General features: G+C 42.7%; 1 protein-coding gene across 1 annotated transcript; it reads left to right on the forward strand.

Moving 5' to 3' along the window:
- Positions 1 to 2,873: 2,873 nt before the first annotated feature.
- LOC118429542 lies at positions 2,874 to 17,278 on the forward strand. The gene is made up of 6 exons (XM_035840061.1): positions 2,874 to 3,028; positions 4,647 to 4,782; positions 11,415 to 11,483; positions 12,298 to 12,369; positions 13,453 to 13,672; positions 17,038 to 17,278. Exons 2-5 carry the CDS (start codon positions 4,685 to 4,687, stop codon positions 13,667 to 13,669), a joined length of 456 nt encoding a protein of 151 aa, XP_035695954.1. The 5' UTR covers positions 2,874 to 3,028; positions 4,647 to 4,684; the 3' UTR covers positions 13,670 to 13,672; positions 17,038 to 17,278.
- Positions 17,279 to 18,355: the final 1,077 nt, after the last annotated feature.

Here is an 18,355-nt window from a genome sequence, read left to right on the forward strand (position 1 = left end):
CTGTCTACCTCCCTGCCTGGCTGTCTCCTTCTCTCTCTGTCTGCCTGTCTGTTTGCCTCGCTGTCTATCTCCCTGCCTGGCTGTCTCCTTCTCTCTCTGTCTGCCTGTCTGTTTGTCTCCCTGTCTATCTCCCTGCCTGGCTGTCTCCTTCTCTGTCTGCCTGTCTGTTTGCCTCCCTGTCTATCTCCCTGCCTGGCTGTCTCCTTCTCTCTCTGTCTGCCTGTCTGTTTGCCTCCCTGTCTATCTCCCTGCCTGTCTGTCTCCTTCTCTCTCTGTCTGCCTGTCTGTTTGTCTCCCTGTCTATCTCCCTGCCTGGCTGTCTCCTTCTCTGTCTGCCTGTCTGTTTCTCTCCCTGTCTATCTCCCTGCCTGGCTGTCTCCTTCTCTGTCTGCCCGTCTGTTTGTCTACCTGTCTACCTCCCTGCCTGGCTGTCTCCTTCTCTGTCTGCCTGTCTGTTTGTCTCCCTGTCTATCTCCCTGCCTGCCTGTCTCCTTCTCTCTCTGTCTGCCTGTCTGTTTGTCTCCCTGTCTATCTCCCTGCCTGGCTGTCTCCTTCTCTCTCTGTGTGCCTGTCTGTTTGCCTCCCTGTCTATCTCCCTGCCTGTCTGTCTCCTTCTCTCTCTGTCTGCCTGTCTGTTTGTCTCCCTGTCTATCTCCCTGCCTGGCTGTCTCCTTCTCTGTCTGCCTGTCTGTTTCTCTCCCTGTCTATCTCCCTGCCTGGCTGTCTCCTTCTCTGTCTGCCTGTCTGTTTGCCTCCCTGTCTACCTCCCTGCCTGGCTGTCTCCTTCTCTGTCTGCCTGTCTGTTTGCCTCCCTGTCTATCTCCCTGCCTGTCTGTCTCCTTCTCTCTCTGTCTGCCTGTCTGTTTGTCTCCCTGTCTACCTCCCTGCCTGGCTGCCTCCTTGCCTGGCTGCCACCATGTCCGGCTGTCTACCTGCCTGCTTGACGTCTGTCTGCCTCCTTGTCTGCCAGACTCCCTGCCTGGCTGTCTATCTGCCTTTCTGTCTACCTTCTGGTTGCCTGTCGTCTTGTTTGTCTCCCTGTCTGTCTCCTTCTCTCTCTGTCTGCCTGTCTGTTTGTCTCCCTGTCTACCTCCCTGCCTGGCTGCCTCCTTGCCTGGCTGCCACCATGTCCGGCTGTCTACCTGCCTGCTTGACGTCTGTCTGCCTCCTTGTCTGCCAGTCTCCCTGCCTGGCTGTCTATCTGCCTTTCTGTCTACCTTCTGGTTGCCTGTCGTCTTGTTTGTCTCCCTGTCTGCCTCACTGTCTGGTTGTCTCATTGTCTTTAACTGGTTTGAAAAGCAAAGAGCACGAACACATGCATCCCTAGTTCCCGACAATAGATAGGGCATGGGGAATGGTTGAAAACATACGTCGACTCGCCTAACAATTAATCCACAGAATGTTTGCCTGGAGCGAAAGCTAGCATGGGATGTTATCCTTGTTTAAACTATATCCAGATAACAAATTTTGTCTTGCAATAAAATATGTATCCTCATCCCAAGAGGGAGTAGTTTTCAATGCCCGTACCTACATTACCAGACGTCAGTGTAACCACCAGCGCTAATGAAAATGAGTAGCCCTACCACACTAGCAGGTATCGCCCGTGTGGTGTGCTAGGAAGAGCAGCTGGGAAGCAAATCTAGATTCCTGCCGACGAATCCTTTGAAAACGAGATGATTAACTTTGAACTTAACGGAAAGGAATTTTAGATCCCCACAACACGCACCAGGTGATACAACATATGTTGAGGTATCCCATGTGAGATGCCGGGATTAGGGCATGAACGTACCACTTTGTAACCATTGTAAGGGCAAAGAGTTTGAAGGTAGCGTATGCATTTGCATGAATAGTTCCAACACAACCCATTAACTTAATTAAATCATTACCTACCAACCAACCAACCTACCTACCTACCTACTTACCTACCAACCAGCCAACCCACCAACAACCCAACCAACCAACAACCCAGCCAACCCACCAACAACCCAACCAACCCACCAACAACCCGACCAACCAAATCATCAACAACCCAACCAACCAACCCACCAGAAACCCAACCAACCCAACGACCCAACCAACCAACCCACCAGAAACCCAACCAACCCAACCAAACAATCCATCAACAACCCAACCCACCTACCAAACGAACTAACCCACCAGCAATCCAACCCACCAGCCAACCAACCAAAAAAACTCATCAACCACCCAACCAACAAACAAACAAACAATCCAACCAACCAACCCAACAATCCAAAGAAATAATGGACGACCAACCGACGAATAGTTGTTTGACATACTATTCAAAACAGACGAGAATTCGCCCGCCCAGATGTATTGGACTAACCCGTGACGTTCCGAACACCAGTTTTACGTAAGCTCTAAATGCAGTGTTCCTTTTCCTGATAGTTTTACTTACGTACAAAGCAAAATTGATTTCAAAGCTAACGGTGGCATTTCCAGGTGCAAATATTTAAGCAAACAAAGCAAATCACTAGTCGATGACTCCTTCCGCTCCATAACTATACTTTGACGTAATCAATTTCTAAATGACCCAAGAAGCAATAAGTTCTAATTAGTGAGGAAGCCCTGGTATTAAAGAGTTGATTTTCTCATCTTCAAATCGTAGCTTTCTGTATTCTCTATTCTGTAAATGCGACAGTTTTGTTGGCCTCAGCTTTACGGCCTCAGCATCAGGACAGACGGACATAAACAATCTCCAAACTCTGTACATGAAGGAGGTGGAAAATTCTCCACTGCGACGTTTTCCCATTAGCCGACTTTATCTCCGCTGTAGGGCAGGTTTCCTAGAACCGGCGGCATTCCGGTAATCACGACCTGGCATGTGGGGGAAGCGGCAGGATATCGCGGCACCGCCTGGAGTGCTGGGTAAACTTCCAGATCAGGGCTGGGGAAACCTTTGATCTCCTACGCAAGTCTTTTACCGCAAAAATGCATAAATACGTGGGGAAGCGGCATGAGCACAAAGACAAATCGCGAGGCTGTAACAGGTGTGCGTTCCAACCAACAGGTGAGTAACACTTTTCTGTCGCTGCTACTGCTGCTGATGCTGTGTTAGCAATGATAGACGTTTGAAGATCCAAATTCTACAGGGTCTGAACGACGACTGGGTTTTGCATTGTTCTTCATGGTGCTGACTTTGACAAGATGTCCATTTCAGCTAAATTCTTAGGAAACGTTTTCCAACAATCAGGGACTCCTCAAGATTGTTCTTAATAAAGAGTAAAAAGCTGACATAGCAGAACCATATTGAGACAACAATACATTCCACCTTATACTTGGTGTGAGCTTTTATGCGTCTGCCGCAGATCTGCAACAAAATCATCCGAACCTGTAAGGTTGAGTTTGAAACCGTCACTAGGAGGAGCAACAAATTCTCCAATTGGAACTTGTAAAATCCTAACTTCGTTGAAATCTGCAAGATCTCTGACCAAATTATTAATTTCGAGCTGAAAGGTCGAAAACATCTATGCCAAAAATCTCAACAGATGGACGTTGGAACACTAGACACTTTGTTGTCAGAAATTATGCAATGTAATTTTTCAACTCTCCGCATTGACAGGTTAATGAGGATTAGACATCCAGGTTGACGATAACAATATTCAAATACAATCTCTACAACTGGATGAAAACGTGCGACGTTTCAAGTAAGATCCATCACTCTTCTTCAGCGCCACTAGAATGAACTGGAAGAACAATTCAATACAAGTGCATCTAACTAGAAAAACTGGTTGAACATGCAAATGTCACTCATATGTAAACCCAGATAGGTTCCAATGGTAAGACAATCAGATATGAAAAGCTACTGTCCTCGAGTTCTACACGAAGTCCTCCTTTGTAAATCCGCTCGTAGATGGCCTCCCTGACACGGGCGCGCTCATACCACAGTGGCTCACAGTCAATGATGTCTGTTGTCTCCAGCCTAAAGGAATGTCCTTGGTGTAGCGCTGTGTGGTGGTAGAAATTGCCGATGAGCATCCACTTGCTGTAGCCCTGCAATGTTGCTTGCACCTCTCCGCATTAACGTTTGACGTCATGTGAGGTAATGATAGATAGATCGAGGAAAAAGGAACATGAACACAACCAATCATGACTGTAAAAGCATACAGACACAGCATAACCCATAACCGTACTCTGGGGATTTTTCAGCTTTATGTCTCACCGTTTGTCTGTAGTTTTTTGTTTCCTTTTCACATGTCGCTGGTGTGGCTTTGTTATTTCGTTGATTTTATCTTTATGTGTAAAACTGTTCTGTATTGTCTCCACTCTTACGACATGTACTTCGCTAATGGCGTTCCCGTGATGTAAAGGCAAGTGTCAAACAGCCAAGTCCCCCACGGTTAGATGTTGCAGATGACTTGGCGCCATATGTGCCCAAGGTACAACACACACCTGACCCTTCTTTAACATGTATGAAATACTAAAGGTACAAACAGACTGTTTGTGTGCCCGTCGCATGGGTACATTTGGTCAGGACATGAAGACCCTCAACACAGCCATGCGGCGAGCACACAATTTCACAAATTGTAGGGAAAATTGTAGGGTACGGAAAGATCAGAAAGCTTTTGTACTTTTGGTTCTTTTATAAAAATAGAGTTTGCTCTTAGACGTGACTGTTGTGTTCTCAGTTTCTCCTACGACATAGACTCGACATCTCGAGGTGACCATGGTGGCGAGCGTGTTAGCGTCCTCTGCGGTGTTGCTGATGTTGTTGTGCTGTGTGACCGCGGCCCCGGCACAACAGTTCAGCAGCCAGAAGTACAGGTAAGGCCTGCTGCTGTCTGTTGAAGTATTTACTACAGAAATTAGCAAACAGAACGCAAATAGGTACGTTTAACGGACATATATGCCCCCATGGTCCGCTGGGCAGGGGTTTGTTCTATCGTAGTGCGTGTCCCCGTTCAGTACCTCTTCCTAATCTTCAGCTTGATTTTTCAACACGCCATGCTACTTCTAGACATTTTCAGTCCATCCTCCCAAACTTTGGTCATTAAACCTCTAGCCACAGAAGGAATGAGAGACCTTTACTGTTCATCTATGCTCTGACAAGCTAAGCAATAATGCTTAATTTTTGAAATAAGAAATGTTATCTTACAACATCTACAGAGACTATACTTGAATGTAATTGAATGTAAGTTCATCTGTGACGGTAGTCAACATTATGTTACAATTTTAAGAACCCTATATCCGTACACAGACTAGTATGGACAGGTTCAACCTCTCTCGCATCATAAGACAGTTGTAAAGAAGAGGACAGATGGAATCTATAATATATGATTTATCTGCGCTAGCAGTAACTAGGAAACATATCTTGTATTCAGTTGAAGAGAACATCATCTCTAGTTGATTTATAAAGTACAAACCACAATAAAGTGACACATTATTTCATTCATGTTACAATAACGGCAAATTCTTTGTTCCAAAGGAATGTGATTATGTGTGCTTTTTCAATATGAATGCTGTGTTGTACACTGATACGGAGCTTTGTGATAGCTGTTTGTGTTTGCAAATGTAAAATATTTCCTCTCGTTGTAAGGAGTCTTAAGTAACTTGTGCGTTCTAGTGATACACCAGCGTTGGAAGAATCCATGTTTTTTGTTGGAACAAAGCTCAAACTTTGTAACTAATCTCTCTGCATTTTCCGTCGGTACTGCAGAGCAGGCTCTGAATTGTTGTGCGTTTGTTTATGGGTAACATTACTCGAGAACTTGTCGATGAATCTTAATGAAAGTTGGCATGTTTGATAGTAATTCATCTGGCATTTTTCGTTGGTACTGCAACGAACTGTGTTTGTTAACAGCATAACTCGAGAAGCCTTGGCTGGACGCGGATGATATTCGGATCCGCCTGTTATCTTCCCTGTCTATGACCTTGGCCCCCTCCCAGTAAATCACGCAATTGTTCCTGGCGATGCGGTCTGTTACTGTCATCAAAAATTTCTATATCCTATCTCCTACCAACCAGATGAAATTGTTTTCGGGATTATTTGCATGATTAATGGGGAAAATTTATCAAACCACCGCGTTCCATGATACATGTAGGACTCTCACCCTTGTCCCTCTACTTTTCTAGACAAACTCCCCTCCTCGACAAACTCCCTTTCCCGTCATTGAGAGACAACTTTCAAACTGGAGAACAAGCCCACCCCCACCCCTATAAAATAAAATTTCGCCTGAAGTCTGGGAAGGAGGCTAACTGAGAAAGAAACGAACTTATTTCATACGGCATCCTTCTGAACGTTAGGTTTGAGTCTTTCTTGTTTTCTGACGCAGATTCAATACACAGTTCACCTTACAAAATTCCACGCAGCAATGTTAACGTTTGTCTGACGCAAATGGAGTTATGGATACACAAATATCAGAGGAAGCCGAGGTAATTGTCTGTAATGCATTTCTGACTGTTTTGGTTAAACACATCTTTGCTTTAAAGATAAGTCATAATTGGCGCAGGTGTGCTGTAAATGGTCGGTCAACGTTAGCAATTTTCCTGAAATGAGCCATTATAATTATATCAAAACCACAAGAGGGCACGATGCTCCCTAAAGGACTTATGTGTTTGCGGTGTGGCTAAAGTTTTGCCAACAAAAATGATCTTGATTTCTAGGTGCAAAGACACAGTGTAGAAGGTTGGTGATATCTTCTGTAGAAATTAGATGGGCGAGTAGGAACAGAAAGAAACAAACATGCCGACACCCGGGATCGATCCCGGGTCGGCAGATTACAAACCAGCAGCGATACCACTGCGCTAGAAAAGGCTGATCAGCCGATTCGCACGACTGTATGACGCAACTTAAACCATACTTAACAAGAGTTCGTTGACCTCAGACCTGCATGAAATGTATTGAGTGTTTGTAGACTTGTTGTGTAATTTGTTTCTTTTTAACGGTGGTGGAAGTTGATTGTCCTGGAGATATATATTCTTCTGGATGTTTGACGCCCAAATTCCATCGCACACAAAAAAGGGGACACCTGCAGTATCAAGTTCAAACACCAGGAGGCCCAAAATCAAACCTACATGTAACTAGCGAGACACCACCACCAATCCATTTACAAAAAAATATCACAATCGCACGTTTCGTTCTGGAGATATAGTGCCGGAAATGTCACATTACACTTTATCAAGTTATACACAAGGAGGCCCCAAATCAAACCTGACCGTCAACAACTTGAACAATAAAAAAGCCATAAAACATACCACTTTTTTACGATAACGCTCCCTACATTTCTTCTTCTGTTTGGATAGTTGCTTCCACTTTCGTTTCCCCATGATTATCGCAAGCAGCAGCTAACTTAGAGACCCTCGCAAACTACAACACACCTCTGGAAGCACCAGTAAGATAACTGACCAAAACATGCCCAGCACCAGTGCAAATGACATGTGCTAGTGCAACTTTTATTTGTTACAGAAGCACAACACTGGACCCCTTATTTATTTGGCTAATTGCAAAAGTCAACTGACCCTAATCTAACCCAGGTCTAAACCAAAAACAGACCTGACAAATTGAAGTAGATGTGGGGAGACCCCCAATTAACTAAAAAATCATCATTCGGTACCAGGTTCAAATTCAATTAGGCCTCAAATCAAACCTGACCGTCTGGCTACCACGCTAAACAAATTTACCAAATACCATATCGTTGCATACTCGAGATATAACGTTACATGTAACAGCGGAAACGCACCAAAACATACAAAATGCGAACCTAAAAAGTATACCTGTATTTAATTTCATACAGGTGAATATGAATCCTGTGTGCACTGTTACACTACTCCCCCTTAGCTTTTCAAGATTCGTCCTCGAATCTTCGAGTTCGATATCCCTGTGTAAACTTACGGCATACTCAAACCTCACAGTGTGACACATCCGCTAGCCTGTTACTCACAGGGCCGGTGTGGGAACCAGTGTAGAATTTGGTGTCTAGCTGTAGGGATTTAACCTTATATACTAGCGCTAGCGACTATATACTAGATATAAAGGACGCCAGGCCGAATTTGATTGCTCTCGTATGTGTCGTGTTGTATTTGGACGTCTGCTTTTTACATCACGTTATAACATACAGGGCTAATATTACAATGGGTCTTTACAATGGTTAACACAGTCTAATGGTTAACATATGCGAAGTTCCAATGGCATTACAACTACAGTTGCAGAGATACGGTAAGACACAGCAAGATACAATACAAAATAGAAAGCCCGATAAAAACGACTAAAAAACGTTGAAAAACAGCCGGAGCCTAACCTCTGCTTGGAGAGTATCACTTCCTCAACCATTTCTGATATGTTACAGGACAGTCGATCCCCAAATATGGTGAGATCAGGGACTTGACACCCGGGCCATTGAAATCTTTTTAGGCTTTGGGGGAGGGCCATCGATTTTTTTTTTTTGAGCCGGGGAGAGTGTCATGGAAAAAAGTGGCTGTTGTAAATACAAGCAAAATGTGCCCCTCAAATACAGGAAATGAAGTTTCAAACGGCCAAGATTTCAATTTTTTCTCTGAACGTCCCTTGCGACGGCTTGCGCCTTCGGCGCCCACGACGCTCTGGTGCTCGGCGCCATCAAAAACCCTTTTCCCTAACAGAAATGTCAATAAATTTAGCATAGTCTACCAGCAAACTTTTTCCATCAAAATGCAGGAAGTCTTGTTTCCCCGGACCTACCTTGCGACGGCTCGTGCCTTCGGTGTGCGAAATCGTGAAAATACGTTAGGACGCTGGGGGTATCGTCGCCCTCTATAAATGAAGCTAAAACCATGTGAATTTCTACTAGAGAGACTATTAAACTTATCTTAGTCTGCCAGCAAAATTGCCCATTAAAATACATGAAATAGCGTTTCAAGGTCAAGATTTCAAAATTTTCCCGGGAGCATGCCTCCGGACACCCTAGGTTTTAAAGGTCAATGTAGTCGCCGCCTCCTGTTACGTGATTCCGTGCACATGTTCGCACTAAGTTTACGAAGACTATAGAAACTAGAATTGGTATCAATATCAATCCTATGTGCAGGGGTACTTCCATCTTTGGCCATCTTTGTGAACGGAATAGTTCACGGACGGCAAAGGAACACGTACATATTTACAGGCTCTGCTGTATACATTAAGCATAATGGCATTTCATTTAGATGGCGCAAAATGTTGTGCGTTTTGTAGGTTTGCCAAAATAACTCCCGTTTTTCGTTGAAGAAATTCATTAGTCACGTATGTAAACAGTTATTAGAATTTTTTCATCAATCAGTGACTAGTTTTGACAGGTAAACACACATACCTCCAAATCTTTGATGGCTATCAGTCCATCATGAGGCGGGGGTGTATGTGTGTTTACCTGTCAAAACTAGTCACTGATTTATAACAAAAAATCTATTAACTCCTGTTTTGGAATGATAAAAGCAGTCTTAAAGCGGCTTTCGTAACGATATCGCTAAAATGTACCCAAGTCTCCTACAACTACAAAGTTTGTTTTCTTTTGTGTAAATATCGTAGATGCGTAATGGAAAAGATCGCCGTGGAAGCACCCCTCCCTAGTTTTGTAGATTTCAGGGAAAAGTTTGCCAAAGTGCATACGAATGCAGAAAAGAGAACATGGCAAAATAGCTGCGATCACAAACAGCTGCTAATCAATCTTTCCCGGAGGTAATTATATGACAACTAAGGCAGTGCCGCTGAGTCCTCTACAAACAGGTGCACTGGCACTGTTAGATACAACGCAATCAAGTACTAGTGATTCCTAATGATGTGACAATTTGAAATGTGTCTGAAAAAAAAGCAGCAAATGAGGAAAGCTTTTTGGTTAAAATTCATTTCTGCCTTACTCATAATACAACCCTTTGAAGGGGTAGTCTACTGTACGTATTGTATTTAATATTTATTTTATGGTTTTGGAAACAGTCTGACGAAGGATAGTGGTTTCTATCCGAAACGTCTGTGACACTGAAGTGATCTGGAAGAAACAGGTCTTTTATACTCTAACTATGAATGAAGACAATTTCAGATGTCCAACAGGAAACGTTGTTAGACAATTCAGATAGAAGACAATTTGGATTCCAAACAAAACAAAGGTAAGGCAAAATCAAGCTGACGATAATTAGGATTTCAAAGGATAACAAGGCTAGGACACATTTAATGCAAATGAGTCATTTAGCTCCTGTTGTTTTAGTTGCAGGAGCTAAAAGACTGTTTCTTCCAGATCACTTCAGTGTCACTGACGAAGGATAGTGGATTCTATCCGAAACGTCTGACCGTTTCCAAAACCATATCCAGTTGCTTGAGTAACTACTTTTTGGTGTACTAGTATCTTATTACCTGGATGTCTAACCTACATCGACGTTAGGTAAGATTGTTCTGAGTGAGAGGCCTGTTGCGGCTGCGCATATCCAGCTCCAGAGTCTCTTCTGTGCTGTCCGTATTGGTGGAGAGGACAGAAGAGACTCGGGAGCTGGATACCAGGCTGGATACCAGGCTACAGAAGAGTTTCACTCCAGTGTGCTTCCTGTGCTCCTGTTACACCCCAGGTGTATTGACATTTCGTTGGGACTAGGCAGCAGCTTCTCATATCATGTTTTCCCCCTTTTTTGCCACACGCGATGATCTTGGGAATTCTTGAGAACCAAAGTCTTTAATCGGCGCCTTGGGCCAGGCTCTGCTGTAAATCTATCGCCGAGAGAAAGTATCTCAAGAACCATCGGGATCCTGAGGAGTGATTTGGGCAACCACAACGAACAGACGCACCACAAGCTGTTTGAAACGCCGTTGAACATGGCCGACTGAAACACAGGCGCAAACCGCAACCAAACTTTGACATATGAACTACATAAAACAAATGGGAAAATAGGCAAAAGAAAAGACAAAGGAACTGCGTGATAGCTAGCTATTTTTTTTCTGCTTTGAGAACATGATGTGTAAGATTTCTTTGCAAAAGCCAAAGATTTCGATGGCAGTCACTCCAAAGCTTATGTCGTTATATACTTTCCAAGCAGAATTTCGGCTCCGGCTGATTTTGACGTGTTTTATGTGTTTTGTTTCGGGCTTTCTATTTTGTTCCATTTTCGTTATGGACGGCGGACATAAAGATAACAAGGAGACGAACCTCTACATGGAGAGTAGTCGCTATACTCAACAGAGTTCCTTGAGCACATGTGATCACGTGACCACAGAGGAACATCGGCTATGTTGCGCACAGCAGGATTCTTCCGACCATAGACAGCAGGACATCATGTGACCGCACATGACCTTATGGGGATTACATTAAATGCGTTCACTTAAGACAAATGTGGCAGTCACTGCTCGAATGTTAACTCAGATACTTCTATGGAGTTGTAGTGATGATAGGTTTTCCAGCCTTACTGTTATATTTATAATGCATAAGAACTGTGTCATTAAATCACAATGCTGCCTCTCTGCTGAACAGATCCAAGAGGCTGGCGGAGGCAGACCTGTTCACCATGTTGAAGAACCTCCCTTCCGTGCAGTTCGCCCCGTGAGTAGATTTTCTGTCCGCCCTAGCAGCTCATCTCACGTCCAGCCGCAGGTCATCTTACAACTAGTCAAGTTACAGCTAGTGAACAGAAAGATCAATTATACGTTTGGTCCACACATTTTCCCCAGTGATAACCCGAGGAACTGCTGTTTAGTGAAGAAGCTTCCGAGGCGACGCCAACTCGCTGCTTTAGGCAGTGCATCTTTATCTTGTCTCAACAGCGTCAAACCTTGTGAAAGAAGATAAAACTGTACATTTTACTGGAGAGGCAATTTCTTAAGGGACAACGGCACGGGCTAGTTATCTAGACACAAATGCATCACGCGTGTTCACGGAGTTAGGGGATAGCGTTAAGCCAATTACACCAAACTTCAACGCTTCCTTGTGTTCGCACAATCTTCAAATTTGTACTTGAGGCTTACTTCACACCAGAGCAGCGTCCTTCCATCATGATAGGCACAATTGTCCGACATGTGGCCTTACAAACTGATGTAAGCAATGGTGCAAAGTGTGGTTGGACGTCAATGGTATCAGTGAAAGTTGGAAGGCACCAATATGGAAGGCTCTCCTCGCAAAGCAATTCTGTAAAACTTTCAATACCTCAAGTTAACCTTCTGTAAGGTAGATGTGAGTGCAGGTGACGTGACGCATGTGTTCAGTCCGCCACTCAATCGCTCTTTCCTCAATAGCGACGTCAAATTGTACGTAACGTTACGTACAATTGGATCAGACACATATAGTAAGGACAAAGATTGGGTCACAAGTTCGGAAAGACTTCCAAAATGAGTGGCCATGATACTTCTTTTCTTTCCAGATCAAAGGGAAAACGACAGCCAGAGGTTGACATGCTGGAGATGATAAAGAGTGTCACAGACCATTCCTTGAAGTGAGTGTGCACGCCAGACGTGTTTCTCAGTTTTTTTCCGTTCTTGTTTTCAAACTCACATTGAAGTACATCCAGGCTTTCTATGAGATGGGTTCTCCCTGATAATTCCTTCCTAAAACCCTCCCTTTCTTCCATTCATCCTTCTTTCCTCTCTTCTTTCCTTCCTTCCTTCGATCCTTCGTTCAATTCTCCATTCCTCCCTTCTTTCCCTCCTTCCACCCTTCCTTCAATTCTCCCCCCTTCCATCCCTTCTTTCCCTCCTTCCTTCAATTCTCCATTCCTCCCTCCCTTATTTCCCTCCTTCCATCCTTCCTTCAATTCTCCCTCCCTTCCTCTCTCCCTTCCTTCGATCCATCCATAACTCAAGAAGGGATTGACGGATCGTCATGTTTTTGTATGTAGGTAGCTAAAATGATGATTTATATAGTTGAATATTTATTAGGCAAATCGGAATTTGATTTGCATAATTAATGAGGAAATGTCTAAACTCGCTCTGTTCTATCATAGGACTATTGCAACATGTGGCATTTGTAATTGAGAAAGAGAAGAATGTTGAAAGATAGATATTATGCAAATAAAGACCTAATTTTCATAATTAATGAGAAGATGTCCCACTGTGATAAATAATGGGAATTTCTTACTTTGGAAGTTATGTACAGGTGAACACCATTGAACATTTATTGTAAAAAAGTAAAAATGCCCCCCTCTGTGGAATAATGGACTCTTCCAGTACACCCATTTAAGCATTTAAGATTGGAAAAAAGACAAGTCCAGAAATACTCCCATTGAAAAACATGGCCTTTTGTATAAGCATATAATATGAAATATACAATTTGGATCTACAAATGACCACACAAACCCAAAGGCAGATATGAAAAAAAAAAACATTCGTGAGCATTGGCCCACTCTAGCCTTGTGCCAAATTTCAGATCATTTGGTCCAGGAACGACGGAGATGTATCAATTTGAAGATTTGACAGGAGAAAGAAGGAGAAAGAAAGAAGAAGCATTATGAATACAATATATTTCACCATACCTGTGGTATGGCTGAAATTTAACAAAATGTCTTTCTTTTGTTTTCCAGTAAAAAGCGTAGCGCCAGCGGTTCTGACGCCGTTCTTCAGCAGGAGACGAGCCGGGGGGCTGAACCTGCCAGGCCCGGCCCCGACAACAGGACACCGCGGCGGCTGGACCCACTGGACTACAACTTTATCTGGACGTCTGAAAACAAGATCACAGATGTCCTGCAGATCGGTGACCTGGTGGAGTTGATGCTTAATCAAAAAGTAGCATTACCATAGAAGGTACAGTAGACTGTGTACATGCATTCTTAACTACTCAGTATATCATTCTGTGAATAGTAACCTTACAGTATATCGTTCTTTACCTGTGAAGTCCTTATCTTCTTCCTTATCTCCCACTACCTTCATTTACGCTACAAGTTACATAAGCAGAACCGTATATCAAATGCCATGAACTCGTGAAGAAATAGAGTTCGTTTTTGTGATTATAAGAACCATGTATAATCATAAAAGAATTTGGTCCCCCTAGAGATCCTTAGACTTTCAGATGCAGTACTATTAAACAATGAAGTATTTGAGTGTATGTTTCCTAGTGGCTGAGATCCATTCTTGTTCAGCTCCTTTGTCTCCGCACCACCGACATTGTTGCTAGAGGTTATAACACTACAAGCATTTCAGATAATTCAACAGTACATGGCAAACACAAGATAGTGAGGAATATATGTTTATATCATCCGTCATTGGATTTTTGGTGGGTGACAACGTCACATCTGAAGCAGGGTTGACAATGCCATTTCTCACATGTCCTGAACTCATCGCCTCATCCTGTCTGTACGTGCGTCACTGCAGCAGTGACGTTAATGATGATGTGCGCTAAAAGCTCTTACCGACAAGATGAAAGCTGTGCTATTAGTCATCCCGTTCTCAGCGGCTGTGGACATCCTCCTTAGATAATTTCAAGCCATCAATAACAGCACCGCGGCATTCCAATGGCCGCAAGACATTCGATTGTGAGTCTATTAAGTTTTCAAACGATACCAAAAGTAACAGTTAGTTTAGATAGATATGTTTGGAGAATTAATTTTTTTCCAATCACATACATGTACGTGATCACATAAGGTGATCATCTACCATGCTGCAGTTCAGTCACAGGATCTTGCTACATCCTGATCCACGACAAGCGAACATCTCATCAGCAAAACATTAATTACAAAGCATTGCTCAGGGCTGTAAATGCCTTATAACATGCTAGTAATTAAAATAAATTAGGCGGTGCGTCTTTGAATTTCGATGGTTCCCTCATCAAACGACATCATACTTAAGATTAGGCATAGGACAGTTTGCCTCATGCTGTTACCTTGTCATGTCCAGACTTCACAGCTGTGTTGTGTGCAATTAATAGGTTATGCCATATATGCCTCATGTATGTTCTGTGTATCGCAATAGAATTGTGATGATCACTATACAATCAGTTTAAAAGAAAAACGAGAATTGTAATTCCCTTCGCCAAGAAGGATGTGTTTTCAGCTTTGCCATAGGGTGATTGGTCTACCTGTAGGTCAACAGCACATGACTCGAGAAATTGTGAATGGAACTTTGTGATTTTTGCTAGGTGTGTAGCGGTTGTGGAAAAGAAGGCCAAGCTCGAAAACTGTTTACCTGGCGTTTTCCTATGGTACTTCAACAAGCTTTGAACTTTTGTGCGCTTGTTTGTGGACAGCATAACTCGAGACACTGCTGGGGTATCTTCGCAATATTTGGCAAGTATGTAGCGGTTGTGAAGAGGATAGGTCAAGTGCAAAATTGGATTACCTGGCTTTTACCTACGGTGCTGCAGCGAGCTTTGTACGTATGTGCGTTTGGCTGTGGACAACATAACTCAAGATGTTGTGGATGGATTTCCAAGATTTTGGTAGATGGGTAGGGGTAACAATAAGGAATGTCAAGTTCAATAATGGGCCTCCTAGTGGCGAGCAACGGTTCTGCAGCAGCGCTTTACAGTTGGAGATCAAATTTTCTGCAATTTCAAATTTCATGATTTTTAAGTGGTTGATAGGTCTCGGGGTAAGGAAGTGGTGATTTTTTTGGCAGAGGCCAATTTTGTTGCAGACTTTGAAACAGAATAACACTGAAAGGGTCGACGGATCGTAAAGATATTTGGTATGTAGATACCTTAAGTGATGATCTATATATTGAAACGGTAATTATGTCGATCATATACTTATTTCCATGATTGATGAAGAAAATTTACATATCCTCTGCATTTCAGGATAAGACCTGATTTTTAGGACACTACCTAGCCGTATGTAGGTTTAGAAAACAAATAATCTTAGAAAGTACCATTAGGTTAAGAAAACACCTAATAAAACATATCAATCAGGTTGAGAAAATCTCCTTGCATCGCTGTGTTGGGCTTTTTTTCTTCTTTTCTGTACATTTGCTTTTATTATCTTGACTTCCCTTTTTCACCTTTTCCAATATGGTTATGTTTCCAGTTGTGCCATGGTACAGGGTATGGTGTGGGTCTGTATGTATGTCACCAGAATAACTTGAGCCAGTGTGGACTTGAGAAGTACCTGTTGTGGAAAGGAAGGTCAAGTTCGAAAATGGTTTACCTACAATTTTCCCACGGCACTGCCGAGTAGAACGTACGCGTGTTTGTTTGTGGACAACATTACTCGAGGTTTGTTGGGATGGATAAAATGGAATTTTCAACTGCTACAAACACACGTTCATGGGCTGTGTTCGTGGAACTCTAAGGGATGTGTTCTTGGAACTCTAGTTACCTGCATGAAAAATGCAGGTATTGATTCTGGTAGGGATCTTTGTGATTCCGGACCAATACCTTTAGAACCTCTGGATGGATTGCGATCACATTTGCAATGGGGGTAGATATTGTGAGCTATTGTGCTGTAGCGTGCATGATGATGAGCGTGCATTAGGAGTTTGCTGCAGTTTTGTGATTTGTTTGAAAAAACATATTTACACCCCTTTTTGACAGGAGTAGAGTGGTCCTATAGTTCACTAAACATTGAATCCTGCTATTCAGTTTGTTTAGATGGCCAATTGGCTGGAGGCAACCCACCCACCTTCACCAGCTGGGTGCAATTAGTGTTTGGTTTCAGTGTCCTGCAGTCATTATGGTTCCTTCCACACCTTCTAGCATCTTCTTCAAAATACTAGTGTTACATTCATCAGGTTGTATGCAATGTACATCTACAAAAGTGAATGTTACCTTGTTACCTCCATGAAAAATGGAGGTACTGTTTTTGGTTTTTGATGTTTTGGGGGTAAGTTATATATCATTTTGTTGCAGTTTTGTGGTTGTTAAAAGAATATATTAGAGTAACTGTGACCATCCCTGTCACATCTGTATGGAATGAACCATTATATACACTTAAGGGATATGTGCCAGGTGCAGGTGTAACAATAGGAAATAAAAATAGAAATGGCTAGGTCTCTAAAAAGGTGTAGTTTTGGATCTCACCGTTTTCCATAAGTACATTTGTAGATATATAAGAAAAATGATGGAATAATTTTGCCAAACGTCAAGCCATATCACACCATATGAACCACCACAAAACAAAATATTTCATGCAGGTTTGAGTTTTCAGACTCTTGTTTCTGACTATTTTCGTCTTTTTCAGGTCCATCACCAGGCTGACGGCGGGCATTGCCAAGAACACTCTTTCAGCTGATTAGAAAATTGCCTGTAAAGGTTTTATCATCTGCTTAAAAACAAAGACTTGGGCGGCTAACACATGGCCTGATGGTCCCCTAAATGGACTATGAGAACAGAAGATACCATGTATATATCCATGTATCTGTGTTCAATATTGTCGTGATGGAAGTTACTAAAAGAGAAATAAAGTATATATGTGGCTTGTATACCCAGTGTCCGGTGTAAATCAATTTTCCTTATCATAATTATTATAATCATACGGCAGTCACTTGGTCTCTCACTGAATGAATTGTAAGAACACGGCAAATAAATTGTAAAAACTCCATCCCCAAAGTCAAAATCCAATGTGCACGGGCGGAAAAACAAGGTGAGCAAAAAAATTCAAAAGGCATGTAAGAATCTAATCAACTGGAGAAACAGTTTCTGGTGTCAATATTGAAATCATTATAGACAGAATTAGAGTTCCAAGACCCCATACCTTTTCTAAACGATGTTAACGTTAACCGTCACGAAGGACAACTACGTACGATAATGATTTTTCTTGATGATTTTTTCAAGATTCAAGATGGCATTTATATCAATTACATATCAATCGCAGTGTTTTGCACTGAATTACACCCAATTTACACTACTAGTTAGAATGATTATATCAATATAGAATACAACACGGTGTATTCTGTATCACCCGAGGTACAAGCGGGACGGATCGCCCGACGATTAGCTACCCACCCGAGAAAACCCATGTTTTGATGCGAAATGCGCCAGAAGTTCAACAAATTTGGTGTTCTCGAACAAAAAGTGTTACAACAGCAACGTCCAAATCGGGTATTCGAATTGTCAACCGTGGCCACTCGAAATGGTTCGATTAATTCGAATGGAGCCCGTGTGATACAACTTCGAGCCTGTGTGATACGGAAAGTTATCACACGGTCCGTAACACCCGTATCAAACGTTTTCGCGTCACAGGTATGACATAAAGGACTTGATGTCATACCTGTGACACGAAAACGTTCGATACGGGTGTTCCAGACCGGGCCATAACTTCGCACAGGTTCGAAAGGCGTATCACACGGGCTCCATTCGAATAAATCGAATTGTTTCGAGCGGGCCGAGTGCAGCTCCATCGAAAGTTCGAATACCTGATTCGGACGTTGGAACATTACTGTTGCAATAGTTTTTGTTCGAGGGCATCAAATTTGTTCAACTTTATCTGGCGCATTTCGCATCAAAACAGGGATTTTCTCAGGTGGGAATGACATAAATAAAATACAACACGGTGTATT

The sequence above is a fragment of the Branchiostoma floridae genome, chromosome 13 (genome assembly GCF_000003815.2).
Source record: "Branchiostoma floridae strain S238N-H82 chromosome 13, Bfl_VNyyK, whole genome shotgun sequence".
Taxonomy (NCBI): Eukaryota; Metazoa; Chordata; class Leptocardii; order Amphioxiformes; family Branchiostomatidae; genus Branchiostoma; species Branchiostoma floridae.